Source organism: Bidens hawaiensis, unplaced genomic scaffold, assembly GCF_021521415.1.
Source record: "Bidens hawaiensis isolate Kalapana, Puna unplaced genomic scaffold, B.hawaiensis_p1.1 tig00057703_1, whole genome shotgun sequence".
Classification (NCBI taxonomy): Eukaryota; Viridiplantae; Streptophyta; class Magnoliopsida; order Asterales; family Asteraceae; genus Bidens; species Bidens hawaiensis.
In genome coordinates, this window is record NW_027500394.1 from 39070 (window position 1) to 56243 (window position 17174).

Consider the following 17174-nt stretch of genomic DNA (forward strand, 5'->3'; position numbering starts at 1 on the left):
CCGGCTTCGGTAGCCGGAGTAGTGTTTGTAAAAACTGTGTTGCCGGTATTCCCCCCAATAGCTGGGGTTGTGGTTACCGGAATTTCTCTAACCATCTTTTGTATAAAGTTTTGAAAAAACTGGAGAAAATTGTAGTTCTAGCTTTATGCACGGATGGCGCCAATGAAGAAACACTAACCGAACCCCGGGCAGGTTACTGGTAACCTGGGGGTTGGAGAGATGTTTCCCACGAGGGGTTAGACCCTTGGAAGATGGTTCTTCTGATAACCTGCAAAACAGACACCGTGAGCTCGTCACTGAGAAGGGGGGGGTTCCTCCTTGTGACCACCCTCCGGCGTGAGAATCAGACTAGATTGCTCTTTAAATATAAAAGTATATTAAGAGATCGCTAGAGCAGATATCAGGTATATTATGATGATAATGTAATAAGATATGATGAGATAAGATGATCATACCATTTGTGGTATTTATAGCCGAAGGTAGGTTTCCAAGGGGTTTAGCCGGCCCAACACGCTACCAACTGTAACCTATGCACGTGCCCTGCCTGTGAGTGGTGGATAGGTAGCGGCTGACACAGAGCAGGCGTGTCGTGCACTCTTCCTCTTCTGCCAACTACAGGCTAGGCACGTGGTATGGCAGGAGTTGGTGGGTAGGCGGCGGCTATTGGTCACAGTGCTGTGGCGTGCTGTCTGCCATGCTGCTGTCAGTGAGCTGTCGCATCTCTGATCAGATCTTTTGTCCATACCTCGTCAGGTACAGTAAAAGATCCTTCAGTATACGGACTGGCTTATTTGGGCGGGAGTATTCCCCCTCCCGCCTCTGTGCGGGATTGCTCCCGGCTTGGCTCATTCCTTCAGGTGACACTGAACGATTGAGAGCTAAGTGCCTTGTGCGTGTAGCCATGCTGCGCGGGTGGCCTTCCCTCATGGCTTGTATCCGAGGCTGCGGGAACAGGCGGAGTCCTTCACCATGGGAGGCATTTCCTGCGGGACCAGCTTGCATACTGCGCGTAAGGACGTCACTTCTCTGAGCATGGTTGGTCCTGCGGATCCAGTTGGTCTCTGCGCAGACGTCCCTGTTTAAGGTGAGTCTTGCGGGTCCAACTGGGCTCTGCTGGGACCTACCTCTTCAGCACCATTTAAGTTAGCCTTAGAACCCGAACTTAATACAAAATTGAAACAAGAGATCCCAAATTTGTTATTTCTTTAAAGTTAGGTCCCAAATCTATTACTTAAGACAAACTAACAAGACCTTTGCATAATTAAAAGACCTTTACATAATTAACTCTTTAAAAAATATATTGGTTTTTATTAATCCAAACTATCGTCTTTTAGTCACTGTCGGTCCCAACTAACGAATTGGAAGCTGATGGTCCCAACTTTTAACGTATTTGTTCCTAATGTCCGCGACTAACAGAATCCTAACGCCGTTAGTTGCAGGTTACCGGGAAAACGTTTTTGGCCGAAAAGTCACATTTTTTGCTAAAAAAACACCACCTGAACACCGCCACAACCACCAATTGTATCACCGCCAACCAACCACCACCACCTGAGCACCATAAACCGATTCCGATGATGGTTCTTGGGTTCCAGAGACCTCAATAATTGGGATTTTTACTAGAAAACGGTTCTCTGGGTCCGATACGAAGTTACCAAGATGTTTGGGACGAGTATGTTGAAATTTTTTGGAAAAAAATGTTAATTTCCTGGCAAAAAACGTTTTTCCAACGACCTGCAACTAACGGTGTTAGGATTCTATTAGTCGCGAACTGTTAGAACCAAATGCGTTAAAGGTTGAGGCCGTCAGCAGCCAATTCGTTAATTGGGCTCGACGGTGACCAAAATGTAATAGTTAGGATAAATAAAAACCAATATACCTTAAAAAAAAAAAAGAAAGAAAAAACTATTTTGCAGAGTAAATGAAGATAGTGAACTTACCACTTGATAAAACTACTACATAATTAATATAAGGTTTCAAACTAACCTCCATTTATATATCAAATAAAACTCTTAACACAAGCTGCTACTAACATACAACCTTTATATAAGATTTTACATAAATAGTTTACAAACTAACCTCCATTCATATATCTTTTTAACTATATCAAAGTGACCAAAATCACATAAAATAAAACACACCAAACGAATAAAACCATCTTCCGGGAACTCGATTTCAAACGAATCGAGTTTCACGACCAAGACGGACTGTTACTCGTTCCATCATCTATTAACTAACAAACTCGAAAACGATATCATCCATTATTTCTTCAAATATTAACTCTTCAATCTCATTAACCACCTGACGAGACCCGGTTTGAAGATCCAGCCACGTTCTATTTGTTTCCAACTCGTTTCTCACGAGCGTGTTCAAATCCCGAGGGTGAACCTTACTTAGACGTGACTCGAGCCTCGACCATACCTCGGTTATCAGGTCCATTCCTTTAGGAACGGGCCCGACATTTTGTTTAATAAATGATGACTCGGGAATGAAGCGGTTGCATACGTCTTCAAGAGCTTCATTAGTTGAATCGAATAGAAGCTTTTGGTCGTATTTGGCCCGACCTGAAAACGTTTCCACTTCATCGAATAAAGACCGGGTCGAGTATTTGAACCGATGAAAGCCATCGGGTTTCGAATCCCGACCAGTTTAGGTCCGAGGAAAGGAGCACGGCTTCGACATATTCAAACTCGGACTCCTCGTTATCACCCGAGTCTGTGATTCGTATTTGTTGATTTTCTGAACCGGAAACGAGTTCGTCAAACTGGATGCTTCGCGGTTGAACCGTGACGTCAACTGCGTGTTTCAAAAATTATAAGTTAGCAAATGACAGGAATATTATTTCATATTTATAACATATGCTTACCAGGTGGAGAAATGGTTCTTGCAGGGATAATATCGTCATCTGAAAACAACGGGTCGAGAATGGATGTAGGACTAGGTTTCCCGGGATGTATCTCGTGTTCTTCTGTTTTGGTTGCAAGTGAATGCTCGTGAAGGTTTTGAGGAGAAGATGGCTCATTCTTTTCAGGTAAATCCTGCAAATCGACATGAAGAACGTTTTACGAGTTTAAACGAGCCTATTATTTATTTAAATATGTTAGTTGTATTTAGTTATAATTAGGGTTTTAGCCCATATAGTTGGCTAAAGCCCATGGGCCTTTTATGGGTTGATAGCTAGGGTTTATTTGTGTATAAATAGATGTAGTTGTTTATGTATTTCTTACACCTTCAAGTAATAAACATTACTTTCACTACAACCATCTTCTTTACATGGTATCAGAGCTACGACTCTCGATCCAAACCCTAGCCGCGATCTGACCCGAACCCGAGTCTGACCAGCCGTCACCAGCAGCCTTCAGATCTGAAACAAGCCCCTGCCTTGTTGTTCTGTCCTGTCACGAAATCTTTTTTTTTTTCGACCGTGAAAGTACTGTTCACCGACGGCACTGTTCACGTTGGAATCACTGTTCATCGGAATACTGTTCACGCCGGAATCACTGTTCACCCGGAGACTGTTCATCGCCGGAAATCACTGTTCACGCCAGAAATTACTGTTCACAGCCGGAAGCCACTGTTCGTTTGCCGGAATTTCTGTTCGCTGCCGGAATTACTGTTCGCTGCCGGGATTAACTGTTCACGACGATTAACTGTTTACGCCGGAATCTGTTCCCGCCCTCCACCCGCACTTGTTACTGTTCACAGTCAATTTTCAGTTTCGTGTATCACTATGGGCGAAAATACATACATGTATACATTTACTAAAGAGGAGCATGATCTTATTCAACGGTTTCTTACCTCCCAGTTGCCTCATCCTCAAACCAGCTCGGCACATTCAGGTAAACCTTCTAGCCTTGACTTATCATGGGTGATTGATTCTGGAGCCACACATCACATGACTGGGAATCGGGGTATTTTTTCTAGTCTTCAAAATGTTTCCCATGCACCGGTACGTTTTGCCGATGGATCTTCATGTCCCGTTCTCGGCATAGGATCCATCAGTAACTCGGAAAACCTAAAACTGTCTTCTATCCTATTTGTTCCTAAATTTCCTACCAGTCTTTGTTCAGTGAGTCAGATTACCAAACAAAACAACTGTTCTGTGGCCTTTTACCCAACTCACTGCGTTTTTCATGAACTAGGAACAAACCGGGTAATTGGTACTGGTTTTGAATCAGGAGGTCTCTATCGTATATCCCCGTTTTCGCATCCTGTAGCAAACTTATGTGATTCCGCTGTCAGGGAGGCTCACTGTCGGTTAGGTCATCCCTCTACAGCGGTTCTGAGGCAAATGCGACCAGATTTACCACTTTCATCTTTTAATTTTCATTGTGAGTCGTGTCAACTTGGTAAACATACCAGGCGTCCCTATCCCCCTAGGGTGCCCAATCGAGTCAGTTCTTGTTTTGAACTGTTGCATTCTGATGTATGGGGTCCTTGCCCTATCAAATCTACGTTGGGTTTTGAATATTTTATTACCTTTATTGATGACTATTCTCGCACTACTTGGGTTTATTTGTTGAAATCTCGTAGTGAGGTATTTTCCATATTTCGAGAATTTAATGCTTATGTTCAGAACCAATTTAACACCACCATTAAAACTTTTCGATCTGATAATGCTAAAGAATATTTTTCCACCGACTTTTCTTCATACTTAAAAACCAACGGCATTATTCATGAATCATCGTGTGCTTATACATCTCAACAAAATGGTGTGTCTGAACGCAAAAATCGTCACATATTGGATGTTGCTCGCACAATCATGATCCAATCACGTGTTCCTCATCGTTTTTGGGGAGATGCCGTTCTCACTGCCACATATCTGATTAACCGCATGCCCTCAACCGTTCTTCATGGTAAAACACCGTTTTCTGTACTATTTCCCAACGATGATCCATTTCCTCTCGCACCTAAAGTATTTGGTTGCGTCGCACTATGTTCATGACCATAGTCCAAAAACCATCAAACTTGATCCCTGAGCCATTCGTTGTGTCTTTCTTGGTTACTCACGGGTTCAAAAAGGGTATCGATGCTATAGCCCATCACTTCACCGATACTTTACCAGTGCCGATGTCACTTTTCACGAGTCTCCTTACTTTCTCGAGTATTCCACTCCTGTTTCTGACCCGTTTCCCGACCTCGATATACCCACATCTCCCTTCATCCCCACCATTCCTGTGTCAATTCCTTCTACCGATCCAATCTCTACTGATTCTGACCCACCGACAGAATCTCCGCCACTGCTTTTCACATATGCTAGGCGGGGTAGGGGTCAAACATCAGCGACTCTTGATTCATACCCTGGCCACGACCCCGAAATACCCTCCGATACTCCGTCTACATCCGAGCAATCCACACCTCTCACTAATACATCCTTACCCGATCCAACAACCTCTGATACACCCGTTTATGATCCTCCTGGTGCCCCACTTCCCGATATACCTATTTCCTTTCGCAAGGAACCCCAGAAATGTACTCGTTACCCAATTCAGGACTATGTTGCCTACACCCACCTATCTCCTGAATCTCATGCGTACACCACTACCCTTGATTCCTACCCGATTCCCAAGAATGTGACGAGCGCTCTCGCTCACCCAGGATGGAGACAGGCTATGGAAGATGAAATTGGGGCTCTAAAGTCCAATCATACATGGTATCTTGAAACACTTCCTAAAGGGAAGCGTATTGTTGGTTGTCGTTGGGTGTTTACGGTTAAACTACACCCGGATGGCTCCTTACACCGCTTAAAGGCTCGGTTGGTTGCAAAAGGGTATTCTCAGGCATATGGCATTGATTACGATGAAACCTTCTCTCCGGTTGCTAAAATGTCATCTGTCCGTATTTGTATCGCTCTTGCTGCCATTAATCATTGGCCGCTCCATCAGCTTGATGTCAAGAACGCCTTTCTTAATGGTGTTCTTGAGGAGGAGGTATATATGGAGCAGCCCCCAGGGTTCGTTGTTGAGGAGGAGGCCTCGAAAGTTTGTAGACTACGTCGTTCTCTATATGGTCTTAAACAGTCTCCCAGGGCATGGTTTGGTCGATTCTCTAGTGTTATGGGACAGTTTGGGATGACTCGGAGTGCCTACGATCACTCTGTCTTCTTTAGACACCAGAAAGGAAAGAGGATTATCGTAGTTGTTTATGTGGATGACATTATAATCACAGGTGATGACGAGGTCGGGATTATCGAACTCAAGCAGTTTCTTCAGTCTCAGTTTCAGGTCAGCGACTTAGGTCGATTGAGGTATTTCCTTGGCATAGAAGTATCCCGCTCTCCACAAGGAATACTTCTCTCCCAACGAAAGTATGTTCTTGATATGTTAACTGAATGTGGCTTACTGGGTTGTAAACCTGTTGATACCCCAATGCTTCCTACAAAGAAACTCCTACCAAAGGAAGAGATCCAATGAAAGATCCTGAGCGATACAGACGGTTGGTTGGTAAACTTAATTATTTAACCGTCACACGACCGGATATCTCCTTTACTGTCAGTGTTCTGAGCCAATTTATGGCTACACCATACACCGGTCACTGGGATGCTGCCATTCGTGTCTTAAGATATCTTAAGACCTCACCTGGCTTGGGTATATTATACTCTGATCAGGGTCATTGTCGTGTAGGTGCCTTCACGGAAGAAGGAGATGGTCGGATATCAGGGTTCTCAGATGCAGATTGGGCAGGTTGTCCGATTTCTCGACGATCTACCACCGGATATTGTGTGTTTGTTGGAGGAAATCTTGTATCATGGAAGAGTAAGAAGCAACACACGGTTTCCCGGTCGAGTGCCGAATCGGAGTATAGAGCCATGGCAGATGTAACATCAGAGATGACATGGGTTCGTCGTCTTCTCAGAGAGCTCGGGGTTGTTTCTAATGACTTGATGAGGTTATACTGTGATAGTCAGTCAGCCATTCACATAGCCAAGAATCAAGTATTTCATGAGAGGACAAAACATATTGAGGTCGACTGCCACCTTATCAGAGATCGAGTAGTAGGCACACAAACTGATCCTCCTTCCATTCAACCAGTTCATGTGAAGACAAATATTCAGCTAGCAGACATTCTAACTAAACCGTTCCGGAAAGCTCAGATAGATTTTATTTGTAACAAGTTGGGCATGATTAACATCTATGCTCCAACTTGAGGAGGAGTGTTAGTTGTATTTAGTTATAATTAGGGTTTTAGCCCATATAGTTGGCTAAAGCCCATGGGCCTTTTATGGGTTGATAGCTAGGGTTTATTTGTGTATAAATAGATGTAGTTGCTTATGTATTTCTTACACCTTCAAGTAATAAACATTACTTTCACTACAACCATCTTCTTTACAAAATATACTAACTTTTATTTAATAATATATTACCTAATAAATATTATTATTATTATTATATATTTATATAAGTATATGACTATGATAAAAATAACTAAATAATATGCATTATGTTATACAAAAAATTATAATTATATATACACCAATAGTTATATATCTATACTTCTATACTCTCTAATAAAAGACTACAAGTTTTGCCACTTGTCACTCCTACATTAAACCTCACCCTTTTTAACAAATTTATAACAGTAAAATAATAGTTACCATTTTTAGAATTTCTTACTTTAATATTTACTTCTTATTTTTTTTCAACATTTGATATTTATAATTGTCTTTTACTTTAAAATTGTTTTAATGACTATTGGTATAACAACTGTATTAATAGTGTTTAACGGATTTATTGTTTTCTTTTATACTGATTATTTATTCAATATTGTATTTTCAAGAACTACTCGTGTAATACACAGGCCTCAAACTAGTTTATAAATAAATTATAAACAAGTGGAACTCGATCTTTTGACATAAAACTCGAAACGAGCAAACCTTGAGCTCCGTTAAATTAAATGAGCAGAGCTCAAGCTCGATGGCTCGTTTAAAATCGATAAATTTGTGAATTACCGGTTCCAAGCTCTCAGAAGGTCGACCTTCAGTAGCAGAATCACGGGGTTCACACTCTTCCGGTTGCTTTTCGTGTTCTTTATCATATAAAGACGATTTTATACTCTCTTGATCCCCTGTACATATAGTGAAGAGTTTGACCACGAAAGTCAACGCATAACGTTTTATTTGAAAGTAAACCGAAACTTAAGAAAGAAGAGTACCTTCACGAGTGACAACTTCAAGAACCTCAGCTTTCCTTACAGGGTTTTCAACAGTCTCGGCCGGTTGACTTTTGTTGACCACAGGTCTCGGTTGACCTCGAGGACTTGTACATGGAGAATAGTAATTGTACTCTCGAAGAGACAAAATCCTCCCGAGACTTCTCGGGAGGGGCGTGAGGCTTCTCTTCATTGACTCGGCATCTTCATCTCCACTCGTCAGCATTTCAGATAAATGTTTCTTAGCCTCGACATAAATGTTTGATATCCGATCATCTGCATTTTCACTTTTAATTTCGTTTACACGTTTAAACCCGTTTGGAACCTTTGCAAATCTTTCCATGTAGAAATGATCTCTATTTGGAGAACACCATCCACTATCAACCGTTTTTCCCGCTCTTTCCCTGGTCCCCGGTGATTGTCGATTTTCAGAATACCCGGGCTTCAAAATGACAATTCTGTCCTTTTCATACGAGGGTAAAATTTCTTGGGACTTACTCTTTCTTCTGTGGATCTTTCGGTGTTTATGGGTCAAGGGTTCTTCTGACTCTTGACCCTTTGACTTTGACTTTGACTTCCGGTCTTCTTTTAGCAAAATCGAGTTTTGATCTTGAAGGATTTTCAAGAACATTTCTTTATTTGAAGTCAACATTTGAAACATCTCTTTTGAACGGTGGAACTTCTTGCGGTCCACGTTTCTTGATTTCTCGTTCAGCAAAGCCTCAATGGCTGCAATAAGCTTTTCTTCGACTATGGGAAAAGACCCTTTTGCCCCTGTTCCAAGATCACCATTCTGTCCGTTCCTTTTTCGGTAAATTAATAAAATTTCTCTCACGAGAGCTTCAAGATCACGATACTGTGAGGTTTTCTGAGCTTGATGACTAATCGAGGTTTCCTCATCAAAAGATTTCTTTAATGTTTTAGATATATTCTTGCGTTCGTGGCTTTTTCTGGGCTTCAGATCTTGCTCAATGAACATGTTTTCTTCAGTAACTTCATTTACTCTCGTCCTCCTAAGATCATATGCCGGTTTGTTCGCCTTTTCGATATCCTGAGGATCAGTCAAGAAAACCATTTTTGTCAAAAAAAAAAAATTCGGTTTTGTGGGTCCCACAGTCATGTCATGTCTTTGTAACAAAATAATCAAGATTATCAAAGTAAACATATAACATCTTCTGTATGAACCGAAAACTAGACTAAAGTTTGACTTCACATATGGCTGTACAAAAGTGTTTGACTTTTGACCATTAGTCAAAGTGTTAAACATCTAAAAGAGGTGATAATAACAGAATCTTCAAATTTTACAGTAATAAAAAAACTGAATTTGTTCGATTTTCTTGAATAGTTTTAAAAAGTCAAACTCGTAACATCCTATACCTGAATGCTTGGATGCATCTCCTGCCAATCTGTAGGAAAATCTGCTTCTGATGTGGAATATGGAGGACCATAAAAACACAAGAAAATTACAAGTTATATGACCAGGTCACAAGCCAGTAAATTTATTCATAAACTAGAACTCGGAATTTGGGTGAGTTGGGTTACGGGTCAAACTGGGTTCGGGTCAAATACTTACGGTCTTCTCTTTTTTGAATTTTAATACACTTTAGACGACTTTCGACCGGTTTGACCCGTTTCTATCTCAAGTCTTAACTACATTTTTAAAAGTTCAACCTCTTAAGGAAAACATACACAAACAACATAAAGTATTACCATAAGTAAAATCGTCGTATCTTCTACGATTTGAAAGCAGCCTTCTTGGAGTCCGACCAAATCGGAAGTCAAACATGCTAATAATTCCCCACATACAACCTGATGTGTCTTTCTTTTGTCGGGCAGAACGTTGTTGTGATTTTTTTGCCATGATGAAATCGAGATCCTCAAACAGTATCCTCAATTTTTTATCTGACAAACAAAGATGATAAGCCTGATAAGAAAGAACCAATGTGAATACAAGCTCAAATCACTAGAAATGCTGTTAATGGATGCATCTTATGGTGAAAATGTGATAACTAAGAAGTTTTTGTTTATATATTTGACTCAAGAAACGAGTGATTAGCATTTTGAATCACTCGGCCAGATGTTAGTCTTTAATGGCATGTATAGATGTGGAAAATTAATTATGAATCTGATTTGCTGATCTTTTCGTATCATAATAATTAATATATTACTAATCAGAGAAACAGATATAGAATTGCTGCAAGAAAACTGATTATTGATTCATAATTTCAAAAAGACATCCAAATATCCCTCAAAACATCCAAACTATGTACAAAAATGCAAAATATAAACTTATTGGCAGAAACAAAGTTTTTAACAATTTTTTGAAATACATAAGTTGGAGGGTTGGCAGCATAGCAGCGCATGTTAGTAAAAATGGACAAAGGTAATAAGCTAACGGTTATTTATGCATACTTGCCAACTATAAGGTTTTTTCTTTGCACTTTCGAGAGTAATATAATGGTAACAAGTCAAAGACCAAGTAGAATCGTTACAAATCTTATTCCAATTGTAACTTTAAACAATCAACTTTTTTAAAAAATAATGCAAAAGAAAATTTTAATATTAAAGATTGTTACAAATCTTATCACTATATGAACTTTTCAGTAAAAATCTGCATGATTATTGCTTACTGATAGTCATTTATTTCTATTTCCCTTGCAACGGTTCCTAATAATTGCAACGGTTATAACTTTACACACATTTACGATTTACCAGCTATATTTTCCATGTTTTCTTCTAATGTATCGGAAAAACAGAGTTGCATTAAGAAACAGACTACTCGGCTGCATTTTTAGTAAAATACAATGACTACCAACCGTTGATGCTGTCGATGTAAATGCAAAAGTACAAAAATATTAAAAGCTCAATTAATCGTCTACAGAATCCAAAACCATGACTATAAATATGCAGGGATGAGAAAGTACCTAAATTTATAACCTTTTGATGATACCAACAAGAGCAAAACAAGCTGTTCTTCAGACAAGATCACGATGGTCCGAATTTCAATTCTCTGATTTGATAAAGAATCTTTAAAAAAAATCCTTTTTTTCTTCGTTTTACTCGGTCTTGCTTACTAATTCCATTGGATCAATGTAAGGAATCTGATTGCTTGAACAAAGTGATCAACAACTTTCAAGATTTATAAACCCTAAACCACAAATCTTCAAGGGTTTTGACTTATGACCAAACTAAAAGACCATGATAAAGATCAAGCATCCAAGATTTTAATCAAACTCTTAAAAAACCCCAACTTTATTCAATATTTGGGTACCTCAAACTTTCTCAAATAAAATAGGATCTTTTGGTGGATTATTATGAAAAAAAATTTGTCAAAGTTCCAAGATTATACTTCATACAACTTTTGGCAATAACTTAAAAAAAACTATAAAACAAAAAAGGGTTTTTTTTTTCTCAATTGATCAAAAAGAAAGAACCCATATGAATTAAACACTAACCCATTTGAGAAACAAAATTAGGTGTGAATGTGTGGCACCCATTAAACAATGTGGTGGTTGCAATGAAGAAGAAGAATAAGAGAAAATTGACAATCACAGCATTAATATTGTGGGACCATCAACCCATCATTGATCATTCAAGCAAAACCAAGCTAATTCTCACATACACACACACACACAAAAAAACAAGAATCCACAATAAAAATCCAAGCTTTTTAACAATAACCAACAATCTTGATCAAGATTCCACAAAATCAGACCTATTTCAATGTGGGTTTTCAAGAAAATAAGCTAATTCACAATAAAAATCCAAGCTTTTTAACAAAAACCAACAATCTCGATCAAGATTCTACAAAATCAGACCTGTTTGAATGTGGGTTTTTCAAGAAACTTGATAATAATGGAATCAGACACTGACCCACTTAATTTCTTGCAAAAATTTAGGGTTTTTCTTTATGGGTGCTGCTGCAGGCATTGGTAAGTGTTAAAAAGGAGTCAATTTGGGATGAAATATTGGGATTCTGAAGAGGAAAGTGCTTTGTGGTGGGCCCCCAATGGAATCAATTCATGATACACAAAAGCACACTGAAAAATAAACAGATGACATAATCATGAAACAGAATGAGAAAGCTTTGAACTAAAGGTTCTATTGTTTCTCATCTGCAGTTGTATCATCATCATCATCATCATCATCATCATCAATGTCACACACTAGAGAGTATAGTAATGTGCCACAAACAGTGTGACATGTTTATTTTGTTTAGAAAGGTAATATTTATTTATTTATTTAGGTCATCATTCGCTTTAATTTGGAGAGCAAGTTGCTTAATTCTTGTTAAATTATGTTGTTTTAATCGGGCTCACACTGGTTTATGAGTTTGGCTTAAATGTTTCCCGGGAAACCATATTGTCTGCCACTTGACAATCATTGTGCCGTCACAAGAGCAGAACTCTCTGGCGTAACACACGGTGGGACGAAAGTCAGGGTGGGCTCAAGATCCGGGCTGACAAACTCTCTAAGCCTAGTTTAAATCTTTCATTGTTAATATTTATCCAAAATAACACAAATGAATATCGAACTTAAGTCTTCACCGAAAAAAGAACTGAAGTCTTCCTACCACCGGCTATAATTGAAGGATTGTGGACATGTTTATTTAAGTTTGATTAAAGATTGTTGGGATGCACTTGTATTTTAGAGGGATGGAGGCAGGAGTGGTCCTTGATGTTTTTCATTTGATTGTCTACTTCATTCTTTATATTATTATAAATTGCACTCCTTGATTCAATGAATTTTTAATTATATCATTTGTACTTTCTTTTATGATGGTATTTTATTTAATAAAAGTATAATTCTATTTATTTTAATAGCATTTATAACTAGCAAATAATAATGCCATTGTGGTGTGCTTGAATATATTTTTTTCATTGTAAAGGTTCTTTGGTTTTTGGATTACGGTTCCTGTTTGGCTGAAATTCGGGTTTGGTTGATAATACACAGTCGTTTAAAAAAAGATTTTAAATTTAAAATTGATTTTGTAGAAATGTATAAATTGAGTGAATGGGGTTGTTCAAAATGGAGGAAAAGATAGCTACTCATATCAAGGGATTTTCAATAATAATTTAATTTCATTATTATATCTCAAGATTTTATCAATTAACTAATGAAATTATAATCATATTAATAATATTATTATAGAATCGAATTTTTATTCTAAAATCATTAAAGGTAAATAGACCGACTCTCTCCTATGCTCTTACGTGGGGATAATCAGTGACAAATATAGGTGATATGAAGAGGATCAAGGATCTTTCTTACTAGTCGATAAGAGCCAAAGACATAGTAAGTGTAGAGAGAAAAAAAGAGTAAAAGACGTTGAATGACGAATGAACAATGAGTTGAAAGAGAGACCGACTTGTCTTTACATATACATGAAGATAGTTTAAATATTTGTGGTTATATAGAACTAAGTAAGAAAAGGTATAAATAAATAATGATATGGGTTGATTACTTGGGGGGGGGGGGGGTTACTTATTTTTACCAATACTTTATTTTTTTCCTTAATTTACCATTTTTATTTAAACTTTTTACTGTAAAACTAAAACATATGAATCTTGAATGTAATGAACTCATATGTTACTTAGCCAGCTGATTAGATTTCATCATGTCTTCAATTTCTATGATTTAGTTTTCACATGTAAATCGTAACACTCCACTACACCAACACGAGCTTAAGGTTGTCCTTGAGATATCAAATGTTAAGGTTGTCCTTGAGGTATCAAATGTCCTGTGTTATTACTTATATTAGTATAAATTGACACTTAAAATAGATATATGTATATAAGTAAACTATAATTAAATATTTCCTTATATATAACTCACACCATTTGATTGGTGGCAAAGATGGTTTAGTTTTAAAATGGTGGTCAGGGTTCGATCCTTACTAGCGGTGATTTATAAATAATATATTTAGTTGTTCAAAAAAAATATTTTCTTATATGTATGCAAAACAAGTAAACAATTTTCTCTTTTTTTGGCTCCTTAAAATTTTGGGCCCTATATGATTGCACCTCCGCTCATGCACAAGCCCCGCCCTACACGAGTTCAAGCTCTAAACCATATATTTAGCTTTAGAGCTCATGCTACAAACAAGTGGCGTGGTTACAATATTTCTTATCAGTGGGGCAAAAAATGGATGAGACTGTAACAGGTTGGGCCAAGCAAATTACATTAAAGTATTTAAAGTATAGCAATTAAAACTCACAAGATGAAGTCATGGTCATGGCTAATAACAGTAAATTTTAACAATTAAAACTCACAAGATCGATCATAACAATTGATCAATGTAATGAGTTTGTTCGGTTGACCCAGTTAGGTGCAAATAGACATCGAATAATTGAAGAGTTTGGATACGAGTAAATTCATAGTGTTTATTAAACAAAGCGTACGTTAATAGTTTGTTTTTCCTTTCAAATGATTGTATTAACATATTTTGTTAGTTTATCTTCACTGTGTCGATACGAGTCATACGACTAATATTTTAGATTTTTAGATATGCAAGTTGCGCTATGTTTTTAAAGCCTATTTGAGTACCAAATAGCTCATTTGATGTTGTATGCTAGTATTAAATGCTAGTTAATATTTTTTTTAAATGACCAATCAAGAAATTTTATAAAACAAAGAGCACAAAAATCAACATGACACTATCCATGCAAAATATACATACAACCAAACCACCAACAAAAAAAAAACTACCCACCCAGCCCTTACAAAAGATCAAAATTAAAATCAGCCCATCTTTCCCAAGTAAGCTTAAATATTTTGATCTATTCCGAACCCAAAGAAAGCTTAACGTCTTTATTTCTCCTATTACTCTAATTAGATTAGCCACTTTTCCTTCAAACACCATCTCGTTTCCAGCTTTTCAAATACACCACACGGTTAAATTATAGCATGTGGGTTATTAGAATTAACTGCCATATAATCATTTATCTCATTTTTGTATGGTATTGTGCCCATAGTTAGAAACAATGCTTTAAGAGCATAACTCGCTCAATATAAGTGTACGTATGTGCATAGTTGTTGCTAAACGGATACACACATGTTATAGCGTTTGAGATGAATTTTATATCCATCGTAGTGGTAGTTCTCAAGTCATCGGAACTGATCATTACTGAAGAAACACTAACCGACCCCGGGCAGATTACGGATAATCTGGGGGTTAAATAGATGTTTCCCACGAGGGTTAGGTCCGGCAAAGATGGTTCTTCTGATAACCTGCAAAACAGACACCGTGAGCTCGTCACTGAGAAGGGGGGGGGGTACCTCCTTGTGACCACCCTCCGGCGTGAGAATCAGACTAGATTGCTCTTGAATATAAGTGTAGAGAATGACTAGAGCAGATATCAGGTAATATATCAAGATATGAGATATGAGATAAGATATAAGATCCTGATACCGTTCCAAGGTGTTGGAGTATTTATAGCCGAATGTAGGTTTCCAAGCAGGTACAGCCGGCTGAATAGTGTTCCTGTTCTGCCAACTGTGTACTATTCCTGTTCCACCAACTGCAGGCTAAGCACGTCCTCCGACAGGTTGGTGAGTAGGCAGCGGCTAATAGTGACATACAGTACAAGAGCGTGTTGCTCGTCATACTGTTGTTAGTGAGCTGTCGTATCTTTGGTCAGATCTTTTGTCCATACCTCGTCAGGTACAGTACAAAAGATCCTCCAGTATCGTACGGACTGGCTCATTTGTGCGGGAGTGTTCCCGGCTTGCTCACTCCTTCTTCAGGTGACATTACTGAATTATTTAAGAGTTAAGTGCCTTGTGCGTGTAGCCTTGCTGCGCGGGTAGCCTTCCCTGATGGCTTGTATCCGCAGCTGCTGGAACAGGCGGAGTACTTCACCATTGGGAGGCTTTTCCTGCGGGAACAGCTTGCGTACTGCGCGTAAGGACGTCACGTCTCTGAGCATGGTGGGTCCTGCGGATCCAGTTGGTTTCTGCGCAGACGTCTCTCTTCAAGGAGTCTTGCGAGTTTAGCCTTTGCGCAGACGTCCCTGTTGAAGGTGAGTCTTGCGGGTTCAACTGCGCAGACGTCCCTCTTTGAGGTGAGTCTTGCGGGTCCAACTGGGCTCTGCTGGGACCTACCTCTTCAAGTCCCCCCAGTCCAATGTTCTTCTCATGAATTGTTAATAAGTGAGGTGAACTTTTGGACTTAAGCAAAGGGTTTTGAAAAGGGTTTAGTTTTAAGGTTTTCCATGGGGATTCTTCCCGCGGAAGTCCTAATGTCACGCAGAAATTCCCGACTTTTCTGCTTGATCTTTGGGTATGATGCGGGTAGGTCTGTAACCTCCTCGCAAGTCAGGAGCGTTGAGTTCCACTTGTATAGATTCTCCATGAGGTTTTGGTAGTTTTGAACATAGTGATCAATTATGTTTAAACAACCAATTCCATCTTGGAGCTTCAAACAATCTAGTTCTCGACGTTCCCGCTATGCGGGGATGTTATTCCCGTTTCCGCAAGCATGGCCCAGAAGATCCTTCTTGGTTTCAATTCCCTGCGGAGTGCTAGGTATGTGAAGGGTTTTGCCTTGACACTGTACCCGCACTCGTCTTATAGTTACTTTACTTCCAAGGTATTCCTGGCTTCAATTCCCTGCAGGTGCTAAGTATGTGAAGGGTTTTGCCTTGACACTGTACCCGCACCTGTCTTATAGTTACTTGGTTGCCAAGGTAAGGGGTATAGTCCCGCTTACTTTTGAATCTTTTTGAATCTTTTTGAAATTCGAAGAGTTTGTGAAAGGATAAGAACAGTCCAAACTGTTGAAATGTCGTCCGACGGTTTCTTCTGATAGTGTCAGGACGTGCAGGAAGTTATGACGACGTGACAGTATATGGTCATTCCAGACGCTTTTTCAGGCGCGTGGGCGCGAGTTTTCGGGCGCGTGGCCGCGAAGTTTCTGGCACGCGTCCTGTCAACAGCTGTTGCCAGCTTGCTTTTTCCACGTGTCATAGTTTCATTGCACCAGTGTTTTCCTCTCTCTTCCGCATTAAATTCATCGCATTCATTGCGAT

General features: G+C 39.0%; 1 protein-coding gene across 1 annotated transcript; it reads right to left on the bottom strand.

The window, feature by feature from the left end:
• Positions 1 to 2041: 2041 nt before the first annotated feature.
• LOC143601966 (uncharacterized) lies at positions 2042 to 9744 on the bottom strand. Its single transcript, XM_077079233.1, has 5 exons — positions 9523 to 9744; positions 8149 to 9196; positions 7946 to 8061; positions 2864 to 3035; positions 2042 to 2793 (listed from the first exon to the last, which is right to left on the bottom strand). Exons 1-5 carry the CDS (start codon positions 9538 to 9540, stop codon positions 2579 to 2581), a joined length of 1569 nt encoding a protein of 522 aa, XP_076935348.1. The 5' UTR covers positions 9541 to 9744; the 3' UTR covers positions 2042 to 2578.
• Between the last annotated feature and the right edge of the window lie 7430 nt (positions 9745 to 17174).

Bases quoted from the DNA above. Each gene is read 5' to 3' on its own strand.
- LOC143601966 (XM_077079233.1), bottom strand. The intron at 8,062-8,148 runs GTACTCTTCTTT...CTATATGTACAG, and splicing joins TGAAGTTGTCACTCGTGAAG to GGGATCAAGAGAGTATAAAA. The intron at 3,036-7,945 runs GTAATTCACAAA...GTCGATTTGCAG, and splicing joins CTTCTGAGAGCTTGGAACCG to GATTTACCTGAAAAGAATGA.